The 27482-nt window shown below is 43.0% G+C and overlaps 2 protein-coding genes across 4 annotated transcripts; one reads left to right on the top strand and one right to left on the bottom strand.

Moving 5' to 3' along the window:
• Positions 1-229: 229 nt before the first annotated feature.
• On the bottom strand, positions 230-10680 carry NSDHL (NAD(P) dependent 3-beta-hydroxysteroid dehydrogenase NSDHL). 2 transcript variants are annotated; one of them, XM_072981514.2, is made up of 8 exons: positions 10662-10680; positions 8809-8901; positions 6948-7109; positions 6195-6341; positions 4689-4817; positions 3243-3385; positions 2265-2367; positions 230-1337 (listed from the first exon to the last, which is right to left on the bottom strand). In XM_072981514.2, exons 2-8 carry the CDS (start codon positions 8827-8829, stop codon positions 1005-1007), a joined length of 1038 nt encoding a protein of 345 aa, XP_072837615.2. In that variant the 5' UTR covers positions 8830-8901; positions 10662-10680; the 3' UTR covers positions 230-1004. The 2 variants fall into 2 exon arrangements, with proteins under 2 accessions (XP_072837615.2, XP_072837614.2); XM_072981513.2 differs by lacking the exon at positions 10662-10680 and adding an exon at positions 10458-10594.
• A 159-nt stretch (positions 10681-10839) lies between these two features.
• Positions 10840-21348, top strand: LOC110088399 (centrin-2). Of its 2 annotated transcripts, none has more exons than XR_013538794.1 (5): positions 10840-11109; positions 13003-13161; positions 14076-14204; positions 15166-15521; positions 20407-20477. XR_013538794.1 is itself a non-coding variant. In XM_020810641.3 (5 exons), the coding sequence occupies exons 1-5, from the start codon at positions 10855-10857 to the stop codon at positions 20494-20496; spliced, it is 771 nt and encodes a 256-aa protein (XP_020666300.2). In that variant the 5' UTR covers positions 10840-10854; the 3' UTR covers positions 20497-21348. The 2 variants fall into 2 exon arrangements, 1 of the variants encoding a protein (XP_020666300.2); XM_020810641.3 differs by having other exon boundaries at positions 15166-15303; positions 20407-21348.
• Positions 21349-27482: the final 6134 nt, after the last annotated feature.

Raw genomic sequence — 27482 nt, 5'->3', positions numbered from 1 at the left:
GTGGATCCAAAAAGGAGAGATCCTGCAGCCGGCACCAGTGTGTGGCTCAGTTATTAAACACAAATTATCAGCATTAACACCTGCCTGCTACTGCAAACTTTGAGAAAGTCCACAGTGGCCAAAATCTGTGTTTTTAGGTTAAGGTTATCGCTTGCAGGTCTTGGAACCAACAATGCTAAATGACATTACAGGAAGGTGTTGCTGTGTAAAAAAGACTTCTACACAGGTATTAAGAGGCAAAAAACAGATCTATTTAACAATCACATCCTGACCCATGTTTATGCATTTCAGGAAAGCAGACAGCAGTGTACAGGTGGGTATTTCCAGAAATAGGGAGCTTAGTTTCATAGTGTTACTCAAGAATTGCATTAGAAATGAAAGATGAAGATGAATTTTAGCAAGGCTGCACCACAGCGGTAGGGCACTCCAGCACTCCCTCGCGCTCCAGTCCAAAAGACCCAGACATCCTTGGCGTAACCGAGGTCGGAGCAGAGTGGAGGTGCATCACTGGCATTCAAAGTCTTGGAAAGAGCCGGGCCTTCCAAAAAAATCAAAACCAAAAGCTGAGCAAATTTGCTTTACGTACTTTGCTTTGCTTAGAAAATGGAAGAGTGTGAAAGGCCTGATCAGAGAAGGAATGCTGAAGTTGCCTGAAGCCAAACTATTTCTTGGATAGCTCAGTGGTTTAGGCATCTGGCTGCAGAGCCAGAAGTTGGGAGTTTGATTCCCGCACGGTGCCTCCTAGACAAGGGCTGGACTCGACAATCCACTGAGTCCTTTCCAGCTCTGTGGTTCCAAGATTATTATTATTATTACTGCTTAAGGACTTCTTCCATCCAAAGTAAAGACCATTCCAGGGATGCTTCTTATAACACGTTAGCCACAAACAGCTGTTACATCAGAACAATCCCAGACCACGGCTGCAGAGGCCAGAGTGAAGGGTGATACAGTGGACAGCTAGTTCCCGGCGTAGATTCTAGATGCTCTTTTTGGTTCCCCAACAGCTATGCTGTCCGGCGGAGGTGGGGGTAGCTCTCAACCGTCTTCTCAATGCCTTCACGGAGGCTGACCGGGGGCTTGTAGCCCATGAGCTTCTTGGCTCGCTCGCAGCTGTAGTAGTGGAAGGTCCCCGCCAGGGCTACTCGCATAGGGGTGAAGGTAGGATTGATGATGATGAAAGGCCTGAGCAGCATCAGCACCAAGGATAAGAGGAAGGCCAGGTAGTAGGCGAGCCAGTAAGGGATGCGGTATTTGGGAGCCTCATAGCCCAAGCCTATCAGGATGCGAGACATGAACACCCAGAAGGGGATCGGCTCATCGTTTGTGATGTGAAGCGCCTGTGAGTTAAAAAAAAAAGCAGACAAAAATAATCAAGGTAAAGCTGTGACAACGGAAAAGGGCTTTAGGAAGAGCGCTGCTCGCTACTGGCACTAAAATCTGCAGAACGATAGGAAATATGGGGCCCTGCAGAATTGAGATTGCCTGGACGAGTTTCTTTTTTGAAATAAAACTCCCAGAATCCTAGAGCCAGCGAGGATGGCTGTCGGATTCTAGCAGCCGTGCCATGAAAAAAATTAATTTTTTTCACGTTTGGCCAGAAGCAGCTGGATTGCAACTCCCATCATCCCTAACCAACAATAAGGGGGCGCATGGGCATTGTGGTTCAGCTGCTAAGGGGCACTGGAAGGAACTTGGATTTAAAAAAAATGATGCAAACATTCTGGATCTGAAACACTTGCCCCCTTCAGGCTCTTCTTTTGGCAGCATACAAAAAAACTGGCTATCTGCCAAGCCTTCAGGGCCTCAGTGAGGCAACGGCTTGGTTTCTGTACCATCAGATTGCTGGATTCATTCTCTCCAAGTTGCTGCTTGTACATTATCCTGTATCAGCAAATCTTCAGGTAAATTAGGAACGAGTTTCAGTACATACATAAACCTGTTCTCTCCACTCAGTTCACGTTGCTAAAAGCGGCCACACCGAGGGAAGTCAAAAAAAGTGACAACGAGGAATCGGGCCTTTTCAATGGTGGCCCCTAATTTGTGGAGTAAGTTACCAAGTGAGATATGCCAGGCTCCTTCCCCTCCTTAAGTCTGTGAACCTGGCGAAAACAGAATTGTGCAAAGCCACCTTCAACGACCAATCCTGCTACTTCCCACCCACAGTAGTGCTTGCACTAATGGTGTGGTGTAGAAGTGAAGTGAAGTAGGCAGTTGCTTTTCTTCCCCAAGTACCTTTAATGCAACAGAAAAAAAGGCAGACTCACCTTCCCGCACAAGAGAGAATCTCGCTGAAGTTGCTCCGCAGCCAGGATGTGTCCATGGACCACATTCTCCACATATGTAAAATCCACCAAGTTTTTCCCATCGCTGCCCGGAGACAAGGAAAAGAACTGAAGTTTAATGTTTCACAAAAAGCCAAGGGTCCTCAACTGCTAAGTCAAAACAGATCACCCCTGACCAAGTTCCAAACAGTGCTTAGAAAAACATTTATTTTTTTCTGGACCATCACTCCCGAGAACACCCACTAGGCACGGCTCTAGGCCCAAGCAGTACATTAAAAATGACTGACCGCCGTGCACCAGCTCTGTTTCATGAGATCCCTGTTAAAATCCAGGCACTGGGACAAAAGCCGGACTCGTTCAAACAGCCCAATAACTTGGGTTGGTTTTCTGCTTCAATTCCCAGAAAATTCCAGTAGCAAAGATGTTGGTCAAGGGATTTTGGGAGCCTCAGACTGCGACCGAAGGGCAAACGAAGGGTTTGCAACATGGACAATATACAGTGGTGCCTCGCATAACGAGCGCACTGTTTAACGACGAATCTGCATAGCGATGCGGATTTTGCGATCGCTTTTGTGATCGCATTGCGATGTTTTAATAGGCAAAACATTGCATTGTAATGATCAGTAAGCGTTTCGCTTACCCATCTTCGCATTGTGATGTTTGCAGAACAGCTGATCGGCGGTTCCAAAATGGCCGCCGGATGAAGAAAATGGCCACCCGCTCCGTTTTCGCGCCCTGCCCTCGCTTACCGAGGCGGCAAAATGGCAGCCGGATGGGGAATCTTCACTTAACGGTGAGTTTTCCCCCCATAGGAACGCATTAAACTGAGTTTAATGTGTTCCTATGGGGTTTTCTGCCCCATATAGCGACGTTTCCGGATAGTGATGATATATCCAGAACGGATTATCGTTGCTATGCCGGGCACCACTGTAATTCTGCCCAACCGGCAAGGTAGCCTACCCAATGACGAACTTCATTTTGCCACTCTTGGCTGCCTGGATGAGAATGGGCACCAGCTGAGGGTCTCGTGGCCCAAATATGCCATGTGGACGGATGGCAACAGTGAGGAAAGGGCCCTCTGGATTGTTGGCGCTCAGCACCTCCTGAAAGGGACACAGAGCTGTGAGTCCATGCAACATTAGGAGAGAGAACACTGTTAAAAAGAAAAGGAACATACAGCTTTAAACAAATTGCCTGCATCAAGCCTGCTCAGATTTTTCTTTCCAAGTCGCTACACACAGTGTTGAGATTTTAGAAGAGGATAGTACGGGGGAACTGGGACTTTGGAAGCCCAAGTCTGGGCTGGATCAGCTCTCAACCTAATCTCAAGGACTGCATCTCCCTTTCAGGGAGGCTTTTCTCTCAGTCCTGCTACCTTCACAGGTGCGCTTGGTGGGGACACGGGAGAGGGACTTCTCTGTGGCTGCTCCCAGACTTTGGAACTTCCTCCCACTGGAAACCAGGCTGACCCCATCTTGGCTGTCCTTCTGCAAGCAGGCCAAGACCTTCCTCTTCAGGAAAGTTTTTTCCCTTAGTGACTGGCTGTTTGCCATGGATTTTTTAAAATGAATCATTGGGTCTTGTTGCTTATACTGTAGTATTGATTTTATTTACCGTTTTTAATATAGTTGTTTGATTCCTTTAAAATATTTCTATACTTACTGTTTTTTTCACTTTTGAATATTGTCTTTTTCATGACGTAAGCTGCCTTGGGTCCTTTTTAAGGGGAAAAGGTGGGGTAAAAATATTTTAAATAAACAACTCATTTTACAGGACTGTTGGATCGACAAAAACACCGCTTCTCTTCTGTAAGAGCATTTTTCATGCGTTCAACGGGAGCACAGAAATAAATTCTCCTATGTTTTGCCTAACCCTGGTACACTGAGAGGGCCAGAAATGGCCTTTTCTGTCTCTGATGCAGTCCCCTCTGTGGTTTATTAGATTAGCCTAGGCTCAGGGATAACCATATGTGGCTCTCCAGATGTTGCTGGGCCATCAGGTGTATAGCCAGCACACCTGGGGCATCATATAGCAGAGAAACAAAGATGATTTGCAGAGCCACCTGTTTTACCACCGTTCAAGAATTCTAAGCCTCCTGATTTGGAACAGAGCTTGTCAGCCAATAACTTGAGCTTAAAAAAAATGTCTCGCTAAGCAACTGCAGCTTACCCAGAGATCTACTAGATAGCTCAGGGGTCTAGATCTCTGGCTGTAGACCCAGAGGTTGGGAGTTTGATTCCCCCACTGGGCCTCCTTGACAGAAGCTGGACTCTCCATGATCCACAGGATCCCTTCCAGCTGTGCAGTTCTAAGATGCTGACGATGATCCGCTGCTGGACTTCATTTGACCTCGTGCTGCCCATCCCTGCCTGTGGCACGATAGTAAACATGGGAAGCCAACCAGACCTTTTCCTGCAGAATCTTGGTTTCCGTATAGTAGTCAATGGGCTTCTTGGCATACGGCAGGTCCTCCGAACCATCCTTGATGTCCGTGCCCTCAAAGACGACGCTGGCACTGCTGGTTAACACCAGTTTCTAGTGCGAGATCAAAGAAGGAAGAAAAAGAAGTGCTTTGTAAGAAGACACAGACCATGTGGTGGTGGCAAGAGCCACGTGGGTGTAGCCGTGAGGGCGCTGGGAAGTCATCCAGGCCATGCCGGGCAGCGACTCTCCCCATCTCCTGTTACAGCAGCTCCGTTGGCTGCCACTCTATTTCCAGGAACCATCCAAAGCGGTGGCTTTAATCGATAAAACCCTAAATGGCTTGGATCCAAGCCCTCTCAGGGAGAACGTCTATGAGCCTGCTCAAGTGTTAAGATCATCAGGAGAGGCCTTTCTCTGGGTCCCCCCACCTTCACAGGTGCATTTGGTGGGGACACAGGAGAGGGCCTTCTCTGTGGCTGCTCCCCAGACTTTGGAACTCCCTCCCACTGGAGGCCAGGCTGGCCCTGATCTTTGCTTTCCTTCTGCAAGCAGGCAGACCTTTCTCTTTAGGCGAGCCTTCCCTCAATAACTGGCTGCCTGAGTGGGTTTTTTTTAATGGATTACTTTGCCTTATTGCTTTGAATGTGCTTTTGATGTTGCTTTTGTTTACCATTGTTTTGTGTGGCATCTGTTTGATCTTTTTTAGTCTTTGTATACTTGCTGTTTTTAGATCTAAGTGTCGCCTTTGAATGATGTAAACCAGTTTGGCTCCTTTTTAAAGAGAAAGGCAGGGTAAACATACTCCCAAACAAATAAAAAGAAAATAGTGCAGCCAAAAGTGAGGTACACGAGGAATTGTTGTCCTACAACATCTAGAGAGCCATATTTCCCCCATTCCTGAGTTAGCATTTTGAACGTAGGAGATTCATAGGAGATGCAGGCTCACGTCCCCACTTGTCCTTCAAACTCACTTGAGTGGCCTTGGGTCAATCATCCTCTCTCAGACCGTCCTACTTCTATTGTAACAATAAATCAGGAGGAGAACCCTATTTGCTGTCTTGAACTTACAGGGAGGAGAAACTAGATGTAACTTTTAAATAATCAGGGGAAAGGCAAGAAGCCAGAGTCCACCCAGGCCAGAATGCTGCTCTGCCATGTATTCAGGATGATGATACTGGGAAGTCTAGGTGCAAATACCAAAGGCCACAGCTCTCTCTCGGCTGCTTCTCCCCAGCCGATCAAGAAAGTGGTACTCAAAGGAGACTGCTTCCAGCAAAGTCAGCATCACTTTATACTCATTAATAGAACCTGGAAAACTTTTCTCATTACAATCTCTTATTGTGCCTCATCCCCCATTCTTAATAATGATTTTCCCATGGCTGTCATGGCTAATAAACACTGAAGGACATCTCATTCTGCTCCATGAATCTGCCAGCAGCAGCGCCCGGTCTCTTGCAATCTGCTTGGCACCTCCAGACCTGCCCTTACCTGGACGCCAGCTTCTTTACAAGCCTCAATGACCACTTTCGTCCCAATGTAGTTGACTGCATAAAACAGCTCCCGGTTGTTGCTGGACGGCGCTGGGGAGGCGCAGTGAAACACAACCGTAACCCCTTCCAAAGCGGGGAGCAGATCCTGGGCAAGAAGTGGAGGCAAAAGAAGGGGAGGGTCAGAAGGTGATTTTAAAAGAGAGGATACAGTAACATCTTATTAATTATAACTATGATCACAACTACCATTAATTGTTGTTATCTGCCATCCAGTTGCCTCCAACTTAGGGTGACCCTTATGAAGGAGGAGTCTCCAAAACATTCTGTCTTCAACAGCTCAGCCCTTGCAAACTCAAGCCTGTGGCTTCCTTTAGGGAGTCAGTCTACCTCGTATTGGGTCTTCCTCTTTTCCTGCTGCCTTCTATCTTTCCCAGCATTACTGTCTTTCCCAGAGAATCCTGCCTCCTCATGATGTGCGCAAAGTAGGACAGCATTTTTGCCTCCAGACTTGATTTGATCTAGGACCTAATTTGTTTGTCTTTCTAGCAGGGTGTCAATATATAATAATGGTAGTCCAGGATAGTATTACCATTAATAATACTATGGATAAGAGAGTAGAAATATGATGATCTTTGGCATTATTCAATACTTTAAAGAAAACCATTTGAAATCTGGGTCCCCTCTTATACATGAATGGACTTCTTCAACTAGTTTTGTGCTTTCACGTAGTCTAAAAGAGTTTGCTTCATACCTCTTTACGGCAGAGATCACCGAGGAAAAACTGGACCTTGTTATTATCAAAGCCCTTGCGGATGTCAAACACGTTGACCGTGTAGCCTTTTCCCACGAGGTGCTCCACCATGTGCTGACCCAGAAACCCCGAGCCACCTATGACAGCGCACTTCTTACTAGCCTGTTCAAAAGAGCCACAACAAGAAACAGCAGATACAAATACAGAACGTTTCTTAGCAACACAGCACTGAATAAATAGGTCTTTGCATTCACACAGGACTTTTGTAGGAAAGCAGGACTTGGAAAACATTCATTTTTTGGAATACAATTCCCAGAATCCTCCAACAAGCCCAGCCACTAGTGGGCAGGTACAAATGTTTGCCAAAACAAAACAAAAGGTGGAACTTTTCTTGGCTGTCAGTAAGAGGAAAGGGTTATGAAAGAATTCATTCCATCAAGAGCCGCAACAGAGAATGCGATCAGATTGTAAGGAAGGATCACTTTGATCAGAGTGGAAAGGGCTGAGTTGCTGGGAACGGCCTCCCTTAAAATGATCTTTCCATCTGTGCAGGAATCCCCCCAGCCTGGCTCCAAAAAAAGAGGAGCCATGTCACTGGAGCAAAAAAGTCCACCTTGAGCCTAGAATAGGGTCAGACCAGTTCACGATTATCCTGCGCATTGTGTGACCACAGGAAAATAGCTCACAGTGGACGGTGCCACAAGTGACCAGAAACCTTTGGGTAGAGTAGGCGGCATATAAATTAAATAAATAATGAATAAATAAATAAATAAGTGGTCCAAAACAGAGTGATTTCTCGGTCCGATGACTTTCTAAGTGGCAAATCCGATCGTGATGGTATTCCATCACACACACACTGCTACAAACTATTCCAATAGTTTAGTACAGTTTGAGTCCACATGCAGAAGACAGTGTTCAGATCTTGATGGAAAAGCAGGCTTCGCAACAGGTCCTCTATGTAGAAAGGAATTTAGAGGTATCGTAAGATACAGCAGGACCCCCATAGATGCGGGGAATCGGTTCCAAACCCCACCGCAGAGGCTAATGAAGTACTGTATTATAAGAGCAAACACTATACATAGCTTGGTCTTTGACTCCCTTTAGCAGCCAGTAGAGATGGGGGTATCCATGTATGGACACAAATATCCCCGTGCAGCTGGAGTTAACGGTGATTTGCCCCCTGGGACCGGACCGTCCACTTGCCTGTCCAGCGGTGGCAGCCTTGCTCATCCTTCCAGCCCCTCTCTCTTCCTGCGTGGCAAGCGACTCAGCAGCTATGCAGGAAGACTTATCCTCCCTCCTCTTGCCGGGACAGGCCCGCCCCAGTTAGTGGATCCCCGTTAACTCCAGCTGCAGAGCAATATTCGTATTCATATACGAATACCCACATCTCTAGTGACCAGTTCTGTTAAATCAACTGTTAGAAATATATTTTTCTGAGATTTTTCTTTTAATATTTTCAGACCATGGCTAAGTGAATCAGCAGATACTGATCCCACAGACAAGGGGGTCCTACTGGATGTCAAAATACAGTACCAACTATTGACTCTGTCTGGATAGGGGACATTAAGCTCTCCAGATGTTTCTGAATGGCTAGTCCCATCATCTTTGACAGGGGCCGTGCTGGGTCAGGTTTTGAGGAGCCAAACTCTACCACACTTGGAAGGCAGAACATTTGCAATTCTCGACTGTTTCTAGGCCACAGATGTCCATCAGCTCCAGCACTGATTTACACTGAGATCAATTAGCAGATCCTGGGACCATCTGGTAGACTGCTGGGCTAGTTTCAACAACAACCAAAAAACGCCCCCTTCCCACTGAAAGTAAAGAAAAGATAGCTGGAAGAAATAAACTAGCTTACCGGCCTCAGTCGTGTGGCCATATCGGCGCAATATTAGCTATATCACGACGTCTTCCTCTTAAGGGAATACAATGGTTCTCACTCTTTTTATCCCTAGGTTTAAAATACATACTTAAAGCAAGCAAACATTTCAAAAACAACAACCCAACCCTTTAATATGCATTATGCATTACTATTCATTTCATTTGTACTTTCAACTAATGAGTCCAAGTAGAACACATCCTTCTTTTCCTCTTCACTGCACAATAACTGTTACAGAGTTAGTTCCAGCACGGCTGGCCAAGAGGACTCAAATTTCGCGCCCCAAGAAGGTCTAGTATAGAGACGGGCACAAAACGAACCACGAATCAAACACCCCGGTGAACTGGGTTGGTTCGTGTTTCGTTCTGCCCAAACAAACCGAAATGCTAAATTTTCCCTTTGCCGGTTCGTTTGCTTTGGCAAAAGGGGATTCCCCCCCCCGCCAGCACAAACCAGAAAAACAAACAGCAAACTGGTTTGTTTTTTTATGGAGGGTTGTGGTGGTTTGTGGTTTAGCCATAAACCACCAGTTTGTGCCCATCTCTAGTCTAGTACTGTACTTGATTTCTCAACTACCAGCCCGACTCTCTAATCCGTTAATGGTGGTTGGTAGAAAATGTCTGTTAAAGTACATTGAAGCAGAATTGTTAAAAGCAGTCATGTTGTTAACTTTTTGCTATATTCACATTTGTAAGTAAATGAAAAAAAATTATTCTTTATACTATTAATATCTCAGAGTAAATTTTTGAGAGTATAAGTGCCAATTAATCAGAGAGGGGTGGACTATTTGGGAACTTGATGCTGTTTTAATCTGTGAGTCCCTGCACTTCCTCTGCACAGTTGAGGAAAGTTAACTATAACATTTCAAAACTCAACAACATTCTGCTCCTCTCCTCTTCACAAAAGTTTCATATTCCAGTAGTGAAGTATTAAATACACACGGCAGATCATTAACAAAAAGGTGCTGGGTGAGAAGGAGCCAGAGTGACCAGTTCAGCAGTCAACCTCCCAGATAGCTTCTTTTAATGAGAAAAAACTACTACTGCAGATTTTTGTCATCTTTTCACAAATCAAAATCCTGCACCATAGGCATCACACTTCAATCAGTCCACAGACCTCTACCAGTAGCCCTAATTTAATTTCACTAAGATAACAACCTTACCTTAATAAGTAATAATTGGTACCTATAATCACTTATTCCCAAGGTGAAAAAAGAAAAATAATTAAATAAAATTAAAAATTAATTAATTAATTAATTAAATAAAAGGTTACCACCGACTCTCTTAAGAAGAACTCCGTTTCTTTCCCCCTAACTAGAATTATCCTATTATTCCGACAAGGAAATTAATAGTAACTTTAAGAATCTGAGGTGGAGAGCTTTCCGCTGCTCCTCTTCCCTCCGCATCCCGCTTTCCTTTTCTGCTGCTCTCCCTTCATCCTCGTGCAACCTTGCAAGGGAGCTTAGATTTGTCAATATCAACGTGCAAGCTTTCTCGGGGCCCTTTTTTAGCCGGAGAGCAAGAAGACAAGAAAGTGGAAATAAAGAGCAAACAAGTTAAAAATAAACGCCCAACACGAAAACGACTCTTTCACACGACCGCAGAGGTTAGGGAGCCTGCGGAACTCACGTCCGGAAAGGCACGCGCTCCCGGCTGTTCCGCCCGACGCGGCGCCTCCTCCTCTCCCCGATGCCGCCGCCTTGGCTCTTCCCACGGCGCCCCACACACGACCCCCCCTCCGCGCTTCCAGATGACACGGACAGGTGGGTTCCCACGAGCGTGGCTCTGCCACCACGCCCACCTCTGCTCCCCTCCAATCAGTGCCCAGCATACCTGCCGGCTCCTCCCTCTCGTCGGCTCCGCCTCCCCTCCGCCCCCTAGGCCGAGAATCGGCCGAGCGCCGGACTCCTCGCCCATTGGTTCTTCCGCCCTTGCCTTTGGAACCAATCCGAAGGAAGGCCCGCCTACAAAAGCTGTCTCTCCCTCTCCGCTCCAGTATCGTTTATTTCCAGCCAATCGCTCCCCAATGCGGCTCTTTTTCTCTCTCGCGCGCGCGCGCGCGCATGCCCGACGCAGCGTCCAATCCCGAAGGCGCTTACTTGCGGGCCCGGCGCGTGAGGAGAGGAGCCAATGGGGAGGCCTAATACTGAGGGGCGGCGGTGGTGCTGGTGCTGCTGTGGTGACGGTTGAGCTCGGGCGCTTTGGAACTCCGTCCCCGCTTTTTGTAGCACCTGAGGGAGTCCGAGCGGGTTCCGACGACGGGCGGCCCCGCTTTGGGATGGTTAGTGGACTGAACGGCCCGGGCGAGGAGGAGGGGGGCGGTTCCTCAGGGCTCCGCCCCTTTTTTCGTATGCTAATTTATGCAAATCGTCGCCAAGGTTGCCATTGCGAGTCGTGGTCCACAGGATGATCCAGGGCCGGTTGGGATTGGCCGGTCCGGCCCGCGCGTGCGGGTTGAGCCCGCCCCTCATTTGCATGTGTCAGTCGTTCCCTTTGAGCCTTGGATTGCCTTCCCCCTAATTAATTTCGCGGAGTTCAGGATGTTCTTTTTATTTATTTATTTATTTATTTATTATATTATATTATATTCAGTGGTGGGATTCAGCAGGTTCGCACCAGTTCTACAGAACCGGTAGCTAATTTATTATTGATTCTGCAGAACCGTTTGTTGGCCTGCTGAATCCCACCACTAATTATATTATATTATATTATTTATTTATTATTTTTCCCTCTTTTGGGAGGGCTGGAAGAGATTCCCCCCGTCATGACTCGGATGCTTTTCTCTACATTTTAGACGTTTTTTAAAGGTCTCTGCAGGTAGAAAAGAAGCACTAAAATAAAATAAAGCAAAATAAAGGGGGCAGCATGTGAAAGGCATAGCGTGTTTTCTTGTTTTGCAATTCTTGAAATGCTTGCACAGAACTTCAAAGGCTGCAACTCTCAAATTGCATGTAAAAAAAAGGAGAGAGATGGAAAGCAGCCCATCTCTCACCTTCCAGTTTTCTCAAGGCAAGGGAATTGGCTCCCTCCCCCCCCCCATCCCCTCAGGAAGGAAGAGCATTTAACTTTTTGAGCCATTGGTTCCCAACCTTGGTTCCCCAAGGATTCTGGAACTAAAACTCCCAGAAGCCTTCACCAACAGCTGGGCTGGCCAGGATTTCTGGGAGTTGAAGTCCAAAAACATCTGGAGACCCAATTTTGGGAGCCACTGTTTTAAGCCAACTCAAAAGAAAAATGCATGCATACTGATTTACAACTACAGTGCCTTCTAGGACAGAGTTTGACTGGGAAAAAACCCCTGGAAAATGTTCTTCGGGTTCTGGATAACAATCAAACTATTTAGGGCCAGACTGAAGGTGCATTGACATGACTATGTTGCTGTGAGTGAGTACTTTGGAGGGGGGGAAGGTTATTTGGCAGTACAAAGTTTTATAAATTGCATAATCCAGTTATTACTAGTTAAATCATGAATTTAATACTGTAAATTCTCTCTCTCTCTCTCTCTTGTTTTGACTTCTAACCTTTCTTGAGTGGAATGCCAATCTGACCTACATTTCCTTGGTCCTTTTTAGTATTTGTGTTTAGTTTTAAATATTGACTTTTAACAATGTAAGCTGGCTTAGGTATCTTGAAGGAGAAAGGCAGGGTAAAAAGGCAGAGTAAAATATTTTAAATAAATACACGCTACATTAGCTATGTAAATCAAACTCAATGTATTAAATGTAGGGCAATGGGATGGAAAATAATTCAACATTTTAGGGTAATGCCACATCAGCTATCTTTGGTGTTTGCAGTAGGCTTTTGTGCTTAATTTGCATTGTTTGCCTTAGATTGTTGCACCTAATTTGCATTGATGGTTGAGGAGCTCTTTGGATCTTTTGCAGAATAAGATTCAGTCTCCAAAGTGCAACATTCTTTTCTACAATCTAAGGTTTCTAGAAGTAGGGCTCCGATTACTCACTCTGTGGTTCCCTGTGCCAAAGATCTATTTTGGAATGAAGATTTATCATCTGGAGAAATTTGGCACCTGTTCTCTCCACCTTTTAATTTTTTCCTAAGTCTTAGACCTTGGCTACATGGTTCTGAAGCAGTGTTTCAAAACTGAGATCAGTGTCTCCTGTGAATAGCATTTTATAACGTTGTTGTCTCCTCTTTTTCTGATTCATTGTTTAAGGCCTCCAACTATAAGAAGCCAGCATTGGGGGCTCCAGCTCAGAGGAAAAAGGCTGCCCCCAAAACGGAACTCACTGAAGAGCAGAAGCAGGAGATCCGAGAGGCCTTTGATTTGTTTGATACTGACGGGACTGGGAATATTGATGTGAAAGAACTGAAGGTAAATTGGCATGTGGGACTGAAATATGTCTGAGGTTGCAGTGCATTACACACGTCCCTGTGACTAAGCCCCAGTAAATTCATTGGGGCTTACCCCTTGTGTAGATGGCTGAAGTCCTGTTTCTTAGTCACACATGCGAAACACAAACGGTGTAACATTCAGTTTCTTCTCAGTGACAGTTAACACTGGCTTAGCGCACGCTTGATAATCCGAACCGGGACTCCTTAACTGCCAGCTGTTTGCTTTCTATGTGTGTAACTAAGCAGTGGGATTTGGGCCAATATGTATAGAATTGCACTTGTAGGTCGCTTAGCAGTCGAACTGGAAGGAATAAAGCAGTAGGGCCAGAGATGGGCAGTAGATGGCCCTTGTAACCTCTGCTGTACAGTCCCCCACATCATAGTACAGGCTTTTGCCACAATCAGCCCTGAAGTCAAGAGAGTTTTTTGCTTCTGCTAACAATGAAAAGGGAAAGGTGTGTGTGGGGAAAAAGTAATTTTTTGACATTATAGTTTCCAGAATACTTCAGTCAGCATGGCCAAAATGGGATTGAAATGGTCAGGTCCATACTCCCATATCAGACTGTCAATTGTTATTGCCCAATTATAGCAGACCGTAAAAAGTGCTAAAGAGAAAACATGAAATAGATCATTGGTGCCAAAACTTAAGGCCAGTGGCTCAATGGCAGCAGTGTCTTTGTTTATAAGCAATCCAGGAAGGGAAATTTCAGTGGGGCCCTCCTACGTGTTGTCTTGATCTGAGTGCATCTCAGAGTTTGCAGATGAGAAACACAACTAATTCTCCATTTCGGGTGCAACCACATTGCTTCTTCTTTGTGCTAGAGGTTGACAGTTCAGGTGTTTTCCCAGTTCATTTTCCTGCTGAGATATTAGCCTGTTTTTGCTTTTTTGCAGGTTGCCATGAGAGCGCTAGGATTTGAACCCAAGAAAGATGAGATCAAGAAAATGATCTTAGACATCGATAAGGAAGGAACTGGAAAGATCAGCTACAGCGACTTCTTAGCAGTGATGACCCAGAAAATGGTAGGTCAGCATGCACAGCTGCCTCGGAACCTTGGCTTTTTGCTAAATTTTAAAGGGACTAAGACTTCCTTGCTAGAATCTTTACACCAGACTGTGTAAGATGCAACTTCATACAAAATTGTGTCTGCTTGTAAGTCCAGATGATAGTTACACTTTGGTGCCTTTGGCAGGGGGATACTTATATTTTTAAGTTGTTTTTGCAGCTGACAGGAAAGCATTGCCGGTTAGAGAGGCATTGTAGCATAGTGGTGATAGCCAGTATAATATAGTATAGTGGTTAGAACAGCCATTCTCAACCTTGGGTCCTCAGATGTTCTGGGACTAAAGTTCCCAGAAGCCTTCACCGCTAGCTGTGCTGTCTAGGATTTCTGGGAATTGTAGTCCACGAACATCTGGGGACCCACGGTTGAGAACCACGGGATTAGGGTGTTAGCTGGGATTTGGAAAATCTAGCTTGAAGTTGCTGTTGAGCCACGGAACTCAGTCACTCTTTCTCAGGCTGACATATATCACAGGGTGATTATGAGGATGGAATGGGAAAGAAAAGAGTCATACACAACGCATCAAGGCCACTAGAGGAAAAAATTGTTTATACATGTAACAAACAATAAGAAACATTTTTCCTTCAGAATCTGTATCTTGAGATGACTTTGGTGTTCTCTCCCTAGTTTTCTGATAGCCCTCTTCTGTCCAACCAGATAGGGAAAATGCTGCTGTAAAGATTTTCTCTCTGTTTTGCTTAAACAATTTCTCCACATGGAGTGGACTCTGCTGGAGCAGCACAGGGTTTAAAAAGCTGAAAAGCTGCTAGTCCTTAAATTGAATTTCATTGAATTTCTGCTAGTGACATAAGGGCAGAAATGTTCCCATTTCAGCAACCATTTCTTTTCATCCTCGATTGCAGATTGTTTGGATTCTCAATGAAGGGAGAGCTTACATTTTCTTCTTTTTCTTTGGCAAGGCTGAAAAAGATTCAAAAGAAGAAATTCTCAAAGCCTTCAAACTGTTTGACGATGACGAAACGGGCAAAATCTCTTTCAAAAACCTCAAGCGTGTGGCCAAAGAATTAGGGGAGAATCTTACAGACGAGGAGCTGCAGGTTTGGAATGTGTAGTCATTTGCATGCCGGGCACGAGCCGCTGGTTAAAAGTGTTCCATTTAGGGATTTACCAAGCCCACTGTGTTTGAGAATGGATGGATTCTGCTCTACCAGTACTATTGCCAGTGAAGTGGAAGACAATGTCATGGCAAAATTTTACCTCCCTGTTCAGGCACAGAAACCTACTGACTGCCCATTGTCAGCTGGGAGTAGTAGAGGTAAATCTGTCCTTTTAGAAACATTGCTCTCATTATTATTCTACCATATTTCCCAGAATATCCAAAGACCATGTTGGCTGGGCTAATCTTGGGCGTTCAGCCACAAAAGTAACGTTTCCCATCTTCTAAGTCATTTTCATGCTCTGTTTTGGGTTTCCTAGGCGCATCTGGTTGGCCATTGTGGGAAGAGGATATTGGACTAGAGGGGGTTCTGCTTAGTCCAGCAGAGCTTTTTTTTCACATTTGAAAATGGTTGGGTATTTTCAATATTTTGGATTCTGTTTTCAAGAGATAATGAGAGGTACTGTAGGCAAGCTCCTGAATTATTTTCCTGATGAGTGTTTTTCTTCTTGAGTAGTTAGGGTGCTTTCCATGCAAAGATGCTTTGTGTGGGACAGGGTAGGCATTTTAAAAACAGTCAGAGTAAGGGTTTAGAGTAGGAAGACCCAGGTTCAAAATACAACTCGGGTACAATATGCACTGTCTGGTTCCAAGGCAGGTGCTCACCTTTAGCATACACTATCTTAGACCTCTGGTGTGAGAATTAAATTTGGGGCAGGGAGGATCATACAGACCACTCTTGGTTCTGTGGAGGAAAGCTGTGAAAAATACTTGATCTTTTGTAGTAGCACTTTTTCCTGCGTCTTTAACATCAGTTATTAAATGTAGATTAAGTTGCTGAATCTTTCTGCATCTCTAATTTCACACAGGGTTGCCACTTTCTGGAAAGTCAGGGAAATTGGTCTGAAGTCAGGGAAATTGCCATTAAAATATGTCCAAGCAGTGGATTTTTGACCTGCTGCTGCAAGAGAATGATCGGTTCTTTTGGCAGCTGGAATAGAAAAGTAGCAGAATACAAGTAAAACTTAATGACGCCCTTTCCCAGCTCCACCTTTTTCTCAGCTCCACCCCCAGCAATCAGCCTAATCTGTTTGTTGAGCTCTGTCCCTGCATGATTTCCAAGGTCTGCCTGTAGCATTTGCAAAGCAAGGCTAGTTTAAACGTTTAGCGAGATACAAATTTTAAATATCTGTTTTCATCCCTACCTGCTAGTACTGCATTTAACTTGCATATAAAGATAAGCATGTTTTTAGGTCATGCTTGTGTATGGCATGGACGTTTTGTCTCCTGCTAAGCCCAGCACAGTTTTGCTGCTGTTGGATTTCACAGTCACCTAGCACTTTCTACTCTGCACCATGCAAAGTAATTTTTTTCCATTGTGATTGCTTGTTCTTTTTGGAGTTTACAGAGTACCAGCTCTCTTCCCTGACTTCTCCTATGCATAAAGGTTGCAAATGAGGCGTCTCTGCTTCTCTAGATTGCTGCTGATCTGCTCATTTCACTTCTGGAACCAGAAAGTAAAAGTGAAACTTTCCCAGCTTCCGAAAATTCCTACTTGCCAGAAAACAAATCTGCTAACATCCTGATGTCAGGCAAGGTGGTTCTGTGTACGGCTGAATCTGAAACCACATTTTGAAGATGGCTTCTAAGATGACAGTTTTTAATGTGCAGTGGCTGGATTTCAAACTTCACCCTGATTTCCTTCCAGGGCTATCACCAGTTGCTGGTGCAGAGGTTATTGTAAAGTATGCTACAAAACCTTTGAACTAAGTAATATGGGAATTAGAGCTGTGAAGTCTCAAGCACAAGGACCATGACATCAGAAGAACCTGAAAATTAAATCAAGTCAACAGTCCATCACAGTATGTTTAGGTTCAAAGCCAAGTACAAATTCAGATAGTAAAACTGGAGAGGGTGAAGAGACAGCCCCTGCAAAAATTGCAAAATATGAACAGCATGATGAAAATGGCAAAGAATTACCCACCACACAAACTAGTATGGCTGCCTATGTAATCAAGGACTGTGTTAGGACAGCAGAGTGCTTGTGGGCTTTGCAGCGGGTGATGAAGAAGATGTCATTCAACTCTTGTAACAACATCAGTGAGTTATTCAAGCAAATGTTCTCAGCCAGATAGCTCGTTTCATCTTGGGGGAGAAAAAGCAATGTATGTTGTTGCTTTTTGCTTGGCACGATATTTCTCTGATCTTTTACTGAAACAACTGAAATGATGCCAAACATTTGCTATCTGTTTTGATGAAGCTTTGAATAAGGTGGTTCAAAAGGGACAGATGGATTGTTTTTGGGATGATTACTGTCGTAAAGTTTCCACATGGTATCTAGTGTTTTTCTTCAGACTGCTACTGCTGAAAACCTCCTTCGGAAGTTTCAAGAAGGCATGTCTTGTAAATTTTTTTAGGCTGTTTGGCTGTGTTCTGGAGGTTTTTCTTCCTAAGCCCGAAAAACCAACAACAGCCATCGGATTCCAGCTGTGTAAGCCTTCAAGAATACAAGGCATGTCTTCTTTATCAGTTGTAAAATTATTACAGGTATCTATGACTGGGCCAAATGTAATAAATCACCTTTTTCTGAGAAAACTAAAAGAAGAAATTAAACCAATGTTGACTGTAAAGGAGAAGGAAAAGAATTGATTCACTTTGCAACTTGTACCCTTCATGTTGTACATGAGTCTTTTAAAACAGGATTGCAAGCAATGAAATGGGACCTGAAGTCAATCTTGCGCAACATGTTATTATCTGTTCAAAGATTCCCCAGTTAGGAGGGCATCATACACTGCTATGACTGGAAGCACACTATTTCCCCTGAGGTTTTGCTCCACTAGGTGGTTGGAGAATGTTAAGTGCCTTTATAGAGCTATGACTGTTTTTGACAACATCAATAAGTATGTGGAAGAAGCAAAATTTCCCCACAGTAAACCCGCAATTTGTATAAAAGCTTCAATGCAAGATCCACTCAAGAAGTGCAAAATGGCTTTCATGAAAACGATTGCTGGAGATTGTGAGCCATTTCTATAAAGGTTTCAAAACAAAAAATAACATTGCCCCTTTTTTTGTATGAAGAACTTTGCAAACTAATCAAGAAGCTAATGAGTTGTTGCGTAAAATCGGAAAAGCTGCAAAGCATGTCTTCTGGTTCCCAATAGTTAACAATTGACATGAAATTGGCTGAGAACTTGCTTTACAGAAGCAAGGTTGACATTTCTTTTGCAGCGAAGAAGCTGTTGAAAGAAACTAAACTGAGTGAATGTCAAGTGGCTGAGTTTTGCTACATGGTAGTAGCTGTTGTTGAAAAGTTGATTGAGAGAAGTCCTTTGAAGTTCAAGATGGTGTGTGGCCTCTCAGTATTAGATCCTACTATCATTTGTATATAAGCCAGATCTTGGAATTGCCAGAATAGGGGCTGTTCTTGAAGCTCTGCATGCAACAAATCATGACACAGTAGCGGAAAAATCAAAGCAACAGTACACGACTTTCACCACAGCAGCCCACAATATACTGTAGTTCAAGCCTCAATTTCAAGCATATGTTGCAAAACAAAATGATGAAGGTGGACTGGATACGTTTTACATTTTGATGACCAACAAAGGTTTCCCAGACCTGTGGGCTGTTGTCAGAATGTGTTTTATCCTGTCTCGTGGTAGTGCTTCTGTTGAAAGCGGCTTTTCAGTTAATAAGTCAATGTTAATTGAGAACTTGCATGAAGAACCTGTTGTCTGTCAACTTCAGATTTACGATGCTGTTTTGAACGGTGGAGGACTTGCATCTGTTGTAACTGATATGAATCTGTTGTAGTTCGTCAGGCATGCTCATGCACGCCACACAGAGCACCTTAAGCAACAAGAAGGAATTTAGGAGAAAGAAGAAAAGAAGAAACTTGAGGGACAAATTAAACATCTTGAAAATGCTAAAAAAAGACTAAGAGAAGAAGCCAAAAATTGAAAAGGAAACAATTGATGTGAAACTAAAAGAGTTACAAAATAAAAAGAGAAAACTGTAGAAGTGATAGTTTTATATCTTAAATCTTTATTCTTTAAAAGCAGATTACGTGTATTCTAATTTCTAACTTCATTATTACTGCAATTTCAGAACTATAAATTTCATAATGTGGCTTCAGAGAAACCATTTTAGATAGAACGTTTATATGATTTTTAGCATACCTTTAAAACAATAGCAAAAATGTTATGTCATTTGTTAGCATTCAGAGTTTACTTGAATTGAGGTTTGTATCTTGGTGTAGTTTTTGGTGCAATTGCAAAATAGATGTTGCTGCAGTTAATGTTGAAAGAAGCTGGTATGAAATCTCTCACTTTGACAAATATTTTTGCAGTTCAGGCTTGTGTAGTTCTAGAGTGGAACATTTCATTAAGATTTGCATTAATGCAACACGACCTACTCATTTTTTAACTTGTTGTTATATTTGAATGGTGGTCAGGGAAGTTGCCAAAGGTAGGTTAGGGAAGAAAGTCAGGGAAATTAAAAATAACATTTCAGTGGCAATCCTGCACTTGTTTAATTGTGGTGTGTCAGGTTGTTAAAATAGCAGAGACAGGGCCACTGGAAATCTTCCTGATCAAAAGGTAACTGATTAACCCAGCAGGAAGCATACAGTAGAAATAAATGCAAGGATAGGGATTTTTTTTCTCAATATATTTTTCATTACATATCGCTCAATCTCTTACTATTGGCTGGGCTGGCTGGTGGTTCCAGCTGTTGAACTGCAAAACATCTGGAGAGCCAGCACTTTTCATGTCCTGCACAGATTGATGGACTTTGCATTATAAACAAAGCAAACTCCAGTTTTCTACCAGGATTGTCATTGAACCTATTTGTGAATAGGCTGGAATTGTATGCCTCATTCGTGTGGCAAAGTCATGAGTAGTCCATTATTCAAATCCCATCCTACTTGTGAAAAGCTCCAGAAAGAGGGTGGATGGACATTAGGACAAAATGGGACACAAGAAGAGGAAGGGTGCATTCAGTACTTTAGTTCATGGTGGCTTCCCTGTGATTTGTTTTCCTGATGCAGGAAATGATTGATGAAGCAGATCGCGATGGTGATGGTGAAGTCAACGAGCAGGAGTTCTTGAGGATCATGAAGAAGACCAGTCTGTACTGAGATGCTTTCTGTGTCATATAGGAGGATCTTTTGGTTGGGTCTCATAAAGCCAACCACAATTGTAAGTTTGGCCTCCGTGGTGTTCATGTGGGAAGAGGTGAGCAGTAGCCCACATCTTGCTGACTTTCTAAGCAGTCCTTCACAGTCAGCCTTTTTCTCCCTTCCCCCAAATATGTGTTGACTCTCATACCACCAACCTCCCATATCTTGTATAAACAACTGTAATGTGAGTCCTCCTGGGCTAAGCTGTCTTTTGATGAAGGTTTCGTAGCAGCACCTAGGACTTACGCAAGAAAGGGGTTTTGTAGTGGTGGTGATGGTGGGTTTTTGGTCATGGACAATTTAGATATTTTGAGAAATAAGTTTCTCTTTATGAACTATCCTTTGTATCGTTGTGGCACTTAGTACTTGCCAAAGTGAAAGGGATGTCGAAGATTGGCTTCTGCCTTGATCAAGAATTGATCATTCTGTTGAGCAAGTGCCCTGGTTGTGCATGTTGAGGTTGAAATGCCGTGCCAGCAGTATCTGAGCCTTCATTTAAAAGAACAGTGCACTTACTTGCCTTGACATCAAATGTGGCCCTCCAGGTAATTGTTGGACTACAAATCCCAGCACTCTTCATCATTGGCTATATTGGTGTGGGCTGGTAGCAGTTACACTCCAGCAACATCTGGAGGGCTGCACGTTGCCGATCCCTGCTTTACACTATTTTCCAAAAGCACTGAATGTAAATTTAGTATGTTGTCAAGGCTTGAACTGGCCGCAGGAAGCCTGTCAAAAGTTATTCGGAATGCTTATGACTTGTATTCTTAATGATTAACTATATAGAGGGCATTAAACATTTCATTGCAATGAAGTTGTCTTGTGTCTTTCATTTCTCTGGCAGATTTACGTTGGGATGGAAAATGGGATATTTTGCAAGGACATGTTTGGCACTAGCCTGTAATAACTAGCATTAGTTTGGTCCAACACTGATATTGCAAAAAAAAAAAAAAGGTACTCGTTTTGGCATTGCTTGGACAAACTACAGTTATGAAGGGGGTCAGGGAAAAGGAGAGGGGCACAGAGGAAGTTGAAGTAGAGACTCTCTGTTACGGCACTAGAGGTCCTTGGAAGGACTTTGCCACTGGAGAACGCTTCTTGGCCTCCCACTTGCAGAGCTTGGAGAAGCCATTTTTGAACGAAAGCTTCCAAGATCTCCTATTTTACAAGGTCAGTGAGAGTGCTGGCTGCAGGATTCTGGGAATTATACTCCCCCAAAGTAACTTTTCCAAGCTCTTCCCAGTTGCTTTTATGTCATGTGCATGAAACAGGCTTAGGGCACTCTTAATAGGACTTTCAAGGTAAGTGAGAGATTTATGGAGTGGCTTTACCTGTCCTGGTGAGTTTTCCATGGCAGAGTGAGGATTTGAAACCAGATCTCTTGAGTCCTAGTCTGTTATTTTTTACATTACACCCCCTTGGATGCCTACTTGCCTATTTCAAATCAAAGGAGCTGTGTTGAATCTGACTGTGATGGAAACATACAGCAGGGCATTTGAGCAGACATCTTTGATATCTTCTGAAATACTAGCTGGCCAAGTCTTGGCAGTCCTTCCATTGACACAGTAGCTCGAGTGTGTGCCACAGATCCTTGAAGACAAGAAGGCAGATGTGGGTGTCACAACTGTGTATGATCAGAGTTTCCATAACAGTGGAAGTAAGCCTCATCTCTTGATCATCTGCCAGCATCCTGTCAGTACTGAAGCCCTGAGCAGCATCTTCTCTTTCCTATGACATGTCACATCTCCTCCAGTAATAATGGGAAGATCTTGTGAGGTAACAGAAAGACTCCACGTCTTCTGGATGGTTTGTTTGAAAATATCCAGAACAGGTAGCAGGGTTATCTTGGAGGGATCAGAGCTAACTAGAGCTTGGCCATACTTAAGCAGCTGATCTCGCCACAGAGCAGGGGTTTATCTTTCCCATCAAAATGTTTCCTTTTACTGTATTTATACCTCAGAGTGTGTGTTTACACAACAGAAAAGATCTACTTGAATTTTCTGGTCAGAAATACTCGTAAGATGCAGCATATTCAGCATGAGAGAATTTTGTTCATGGTCTTATTAGCAGGTTTTATTTGGCATAAGCCTTTATGGATGGCAGCTTGCTGTTCATAGAACCTTGTGTTAACTAGAACAGAATCATTTTTTCAAGTGCTCCAAGAGGTGTTCCTAGTTTTACTGTAACAGACCACAGGCAAAGATGTGTATCTGCCTGGGATTAACTCTGAGCCCAGCAAATCATCTATTTGTTCATTTTTTTAAAATCACATACTTTATACATTCTTGGTCAGACTTTCTCAGATCCTTTAATTCATTTAGAATCCATTTTCTTGCATCCGGGTCATGTCCTATTTAATACGTAAGGTGTTTTAATGAAATGTGTCAGGATAGTAACAAAGGAAAAACCATCTTGGTGAGTAATTATTAGTCTGGCTTTGACCTTTTGCCAGCTGGTACTCAGAAATGAGAAGGGGAGTGTCTCTTTGTTGCAACAGTGATCAGACGCTTGTAAGCTGGAGATGACAACAGTGGCAGGCATGTGATTTAAACCTATGCAAGCAGGAACATAAATCTCAGAATTCGAGATGAGCGCTCTTGTTGATTCAATTGACTGGTGTCTGTTAACCAAGAATGTCAAGGTTCAAATGTTCATTTGCACCAGAAAACTGCAAATGGTGCATATGCACACATGTTGTTGCTGCATGCCGGCAGGTTGCCTCCAACCTATGGCAGCCCTATGAGCAATCTCCAACACAACCTGTCCTTGGCAACCCTGCTCAGCTCTTGTGAACATGGTGGCTTCCTTTAGGGAGTAAATCCATTTTGTGTTTTGTGTGTTCTGCAGTAACAGAGTCCTAGTAGATCACTCTATCCACTACACCCCAGTGGAGATTGTTTTGTATTTGGTCTTCAGAGCAGAGTTTCTCATAATGGGGTCTACACATTCTCATGTGGACCTAGAAGTTCTACTGTATAGAAATCTGTTCCGTGCCCTGGCAAAATTATATGGAAGCTGACGGCTGGGTGAGTTTCCTAGAGCCTGTACAGGAGCGAGAGGTCCTTCTGTAGATCAGCTGAAGCGGAATTCAGCCGTTGAGTTACGACCGGAGCAGGCCAAGTGAAACAGGAGTTTGTCTTGCTTATTGCCTTGTATACAAACGAGACATGAATAAAAACATGTCCGTGATTGTAAAATTCCTCTTCAGGCACACAGTTTTCCAAGCAAATTTGCAAGATGCTGAAATCACACAGCAACAATAAATCATAATTCAACATAACGAAAGACAGTCCCAGCATTTTAAAATCAGATAAACCTGTCTGTTGAAGGAGGCATCCTAAAAAAAAATCCAGTGCTAATTAAAGGTTTCCCTGGGGAGCAAATCGCAGAAACGGGCTCCATGCCAGAAAGACTCTTGCCTCGTTGCATCCCCTGCTTCATCTGAGATGGTAAAGATTCAGTGGAATTGTCTGGTGGGAAAGAGTAGGTTTAGCTTAGCGGTAGAGGCTACAGGGTTTCAGGCAAAGAAGCCTCTTAAAAGCATGCAGTTCTCCAGATCCAGAACGAGAGAAGTGCTGGTAGGTGCCCTCATAAGGAGCAGGTTTCCAAATACTCCTCCACGGGGATGACATTTTCAACCCCACCATATTTTTTGTTAAAAGGACAGGAATGCATTCCTGTAAGTCATGGAACAGTGATCAATAAGCATATTTTCTAATAAGACCTCCAATAGTTTATCCTTATTTCTCTTTCTCTGTTTCAAACTATGCCACTAGAGGGTACCAGATTATTCCTTATGGAGAGAGAAAGCTCTCTAAGGCTGCAATCGGAAGGCCTGCATATATGACTGTACTGTGAAATGCACTTTTTTTTGGTCTTAGTCTGTTTCCTTGCTGAACCATAGCAGATAATTAATGTTGTAAAGTCTAAATTCAAGTGTTTGTCGATAGAGGCAAACATTTTGAAGAGCCTTTTTTAAAAATGAAAAAGGATCTTGAAAGCTCTGTCTGACTGTTTCCTCCCCGTAGAGGCGTTCAATATATTCGCGAAGGCTTTTCCGGCCGGGATCTAATGGTTGTTCTGGGTTTTTCGGGCTCTTTGGCCATGTTCTGAAGGTTGTTCTTCCTAACGTTTCACCAGTCTCTGTGGCCGGCCTCTTCAGAGGTTGCTGTCCTCTGAAAATGCCGGCCACAGAGACTGGCAAAACGTTAGGAAGAACAACCTTCAAAACACGGCCAAAGAGCCCGAAAAACTCAGAACAACCAACAATCTTGAAAGCTGTCAGTCATGAACAGTGGCCCTTGACCCAGGATCTTCTGGGGGGGGGTATTCTTCAAGTTACTGGATTTTTCAATTATACATACATTAGAGGAAAAGAAAAAGAAGCAACTCGCCTTCACAAAAAAGGAGAGAAAGGAAGGTTGGAATATAAAGAATAGGCTAAACATACATATATGTATATAAGTAGTTTTATATAGGCAAAGGTGTCAGATAAGGGTGCATTTTATCTCCTGTTTTTCGTCTGTACGAAGAACATATCACATGGAAAACCAGACTAAATTGAGAGGATGGAGGAGTGGAAGTTGCTGTTGTATTTGTTTATGGCAGCTTTGAATCCTTTTAAGGAGAAAGGCAGGGCAAAAATACTGCAAATAAATAAATATATGCTTGTTGGTTTTTTAAAGATCTTATTTGTGATTTATTCTTCGTGACATTACTTTGCCCGTAAACCACCCAATATACAAGTGTAATAAATATTATTATAAATATTAATATTTATTTATAAACAACTCTTAGGCTAGATATACAGATTTTCATGAACTGAGTCTTTGGAATGGATGTTCATGCATAACTTAAAAGAACTGAGATGTTCTGAAAGATGGATGGTGTGACTTTACCCTTCTGAGTCTTGGTTGCAGTACTAACCACCAATTAGCTTCCAAACTTCAGGAGCATGCTTTAAAAGTACAGATAAAAACTTCTCAACTGTTACAGCAGTACAACAATGGAACCAATTACCTTGGGACATGATGAGCGCTCTGACGCAGGAGGCATTCAAGGGAAAATTGGACAACCATCTGTCAGATCTGCTTTGATGTGGATTAAACCAAAATAGGAATATAAGGCACAACAACTTGATTTTGACACACAGAGGCCAGAATCCTGGTGATTTTGCACAGCATATGTGGGTGATTACACACTGTGCTGCCATCCATCTGTTTCATTCCTCTGCCGCTGTGGGTTAGGGATGCAGTCATGCAAACTTACACGCTCACCTGGCAATTTTCCCACACACATCACATGATGGACAGCAGGTGAAGAAGGAAGAACCTGCCCTTTAGTTCTGCTTATGTACATGTTTTTTCCCCACTTGGATTATATTCCAAGAATTTACCGTTGGTTTAGCTGCATATCGTCAGCCCTCTATCATCGATATTTTCAAATACGGAGTACATTTACTACTCTCTTGAAAAATATAGAGCATAGTGTTCCTTAAGGTTAAAAAAATTAATAACAAATCCAAACTCAAAAGAATTTGGATCAATCCCTTCCTAGTTTTGTACTCAAATGAGGATTAATTTGGCAATTAATCAGGAATTGTAATTAATTCAGTTAATTAGAAATGACTGTGTGACAATGTTGCAAGACGAATAATAATCTCAATGAATCCAAAGCAGAATATTCATAGATTTATGAATAGATGATATTTGACTCCATATTTAAAGCAGATTTATGATCTCAGAGGACAGAGGTTGGAGATGTCAAAACTTGGATGTGAGGATGTATTTTGGGTCTTGTTCTGAAATATATAAATTTTTGGTAACAGGTTTTGAGAACTGTAAAAGAAGATAACAGGATATAAAACAGATTTTTCTTCTGAAGTCACATTTGTAGGTTATATTAAAAGTATTGTCCATCTGGAAGACCTAGTAGTAGCTATCTTTTTATTAATAGTTCCAAGACAAATTGTAGGTGGAAATCTTCCCATTTTCCTACTGTCTCACTTGATATCAACAGGCAAGGACTGTAATATTTAACTAAACTAACAGACTGGACATAATCCTGTTGGTTATTGATGTTACACTCAAGGAAACAGCCAGTAGGGTTCTGACCATTACGAACAGGCAGAAGAAGATTCCACACTTAATAGAATGGTAGAAAAATTGAGCTTGTCGATTAATCATTGGAACATGAATTTACACAATGTCATACACATTTGTGTATTCTTTTTTTTCTTATATAATGAATTCTTGGTGCGGTGTGTGTATCTGTTGAAATGAATAGTATCAAAAAAGGAGAAAGAAATGGGAAGGGAAATTCTGAAGTTTCTGTAAAACTGGCATTGTTTCTATCTTGCAATTTTGGTGAATTATACAACACATTTCTTCCATAACAGTATCTTGTGGAAGTAATTAAACTTGATACACCTTTTGCAGCTGTTTTCCCCTACCATTGATCAAGATGTTTCAACACTTACATTGAAAATAAGGCAACAATCATATCCACCTTTCCCTGGAGTAAGTGCCATTGAAATCGATGGAACTTGCTTCTGAGCCGAAATCCACAGGACTGAACTGAAACTCTTGAAGAGGTTGTGAAACCTCTTTACCCTTTTTAACCTTCACATATTTTACTTCACTTAACAGCCTTGCGTGTTGTTTGACTGAATGGTGTGTGTGTTCTAATCTTTGAAGTATTTAGATCTTTTGAATTATTTTGGGAAGTTTTCTTGACTGCTTTATCTCCCATTTCATTTCCTTTAATACCCTCGCAAGCTGAGATCCATACAAAAATGTCATTGTTGCCTTGACATATTACCATATTAGGGACATCAATAATTTCCCAAGCCGGGCCCTCTCTGGTGATTGAAATTTCCAGTATGATATCAATGGCACTTAAAAGATCTGGAAAAGTGACAGATTGTAAAGGTTGCACTTTAGCAA

This window comes from Pogona vitticeps, chromosome 11 (assembly GCF_051106095.1).
Source record: "Pogona vitticeps strain Pit_001003342236 chromosome 11, PviZW2.1, whole genome shotgun sequence".
NCBI lineage: Eukaryota > Metazoa > Chordata > Lepidosauria > Squamata > Agamidae > Pogona > Pogona vitticeps.
Note: the sequence above shows the minus strand (reverse complement) of the source record. Positions and strands in the feature narration are given on the sequence as shown.

Coding starts and splice junctions, on each gene's coding strand:
- NSDHL (XM_072981514.2), bottom strand. CDS start 8,829: ATGGCCACACGACTGAGGCCG. Junction 6,342..6,947: donor GTGATCTCTGCCGTAAAGAG/GTATGAAGCAAA, acceptor CTTCTTGCCCAG/GATCTGCTCCCCGCTTTGGA. Junction 4,818..6,194: donor GTAAAGAAGCTGGCGTCCAG/GTAAGGGCAGGT, acceptor ATCTCGCACTAG/AAACTGGTGTTAACCAGCAG.
- LOC110088399 (XM_020810641.3), top strand. CDS start 10,855: ATGCGGCTCTTTTTCTCTCTCGCGCGCGCGCGCGCGCATGCCCGACGC. Junction 13,162..14,075: donor TTGATGTGAAAGAACTGAAG/GTAAATTGGCAT, acceptor GCTTTTTTGCAG/GTTGCCATGAGAGCGCTAGG. Junction 14,205..15,165: donor CAGTGATGACCCAGAAAATG/GTAGGTCAGCAT, acceptor TTCTTTGGCAAG/GCTGAAAAAGATTCAAAAGA.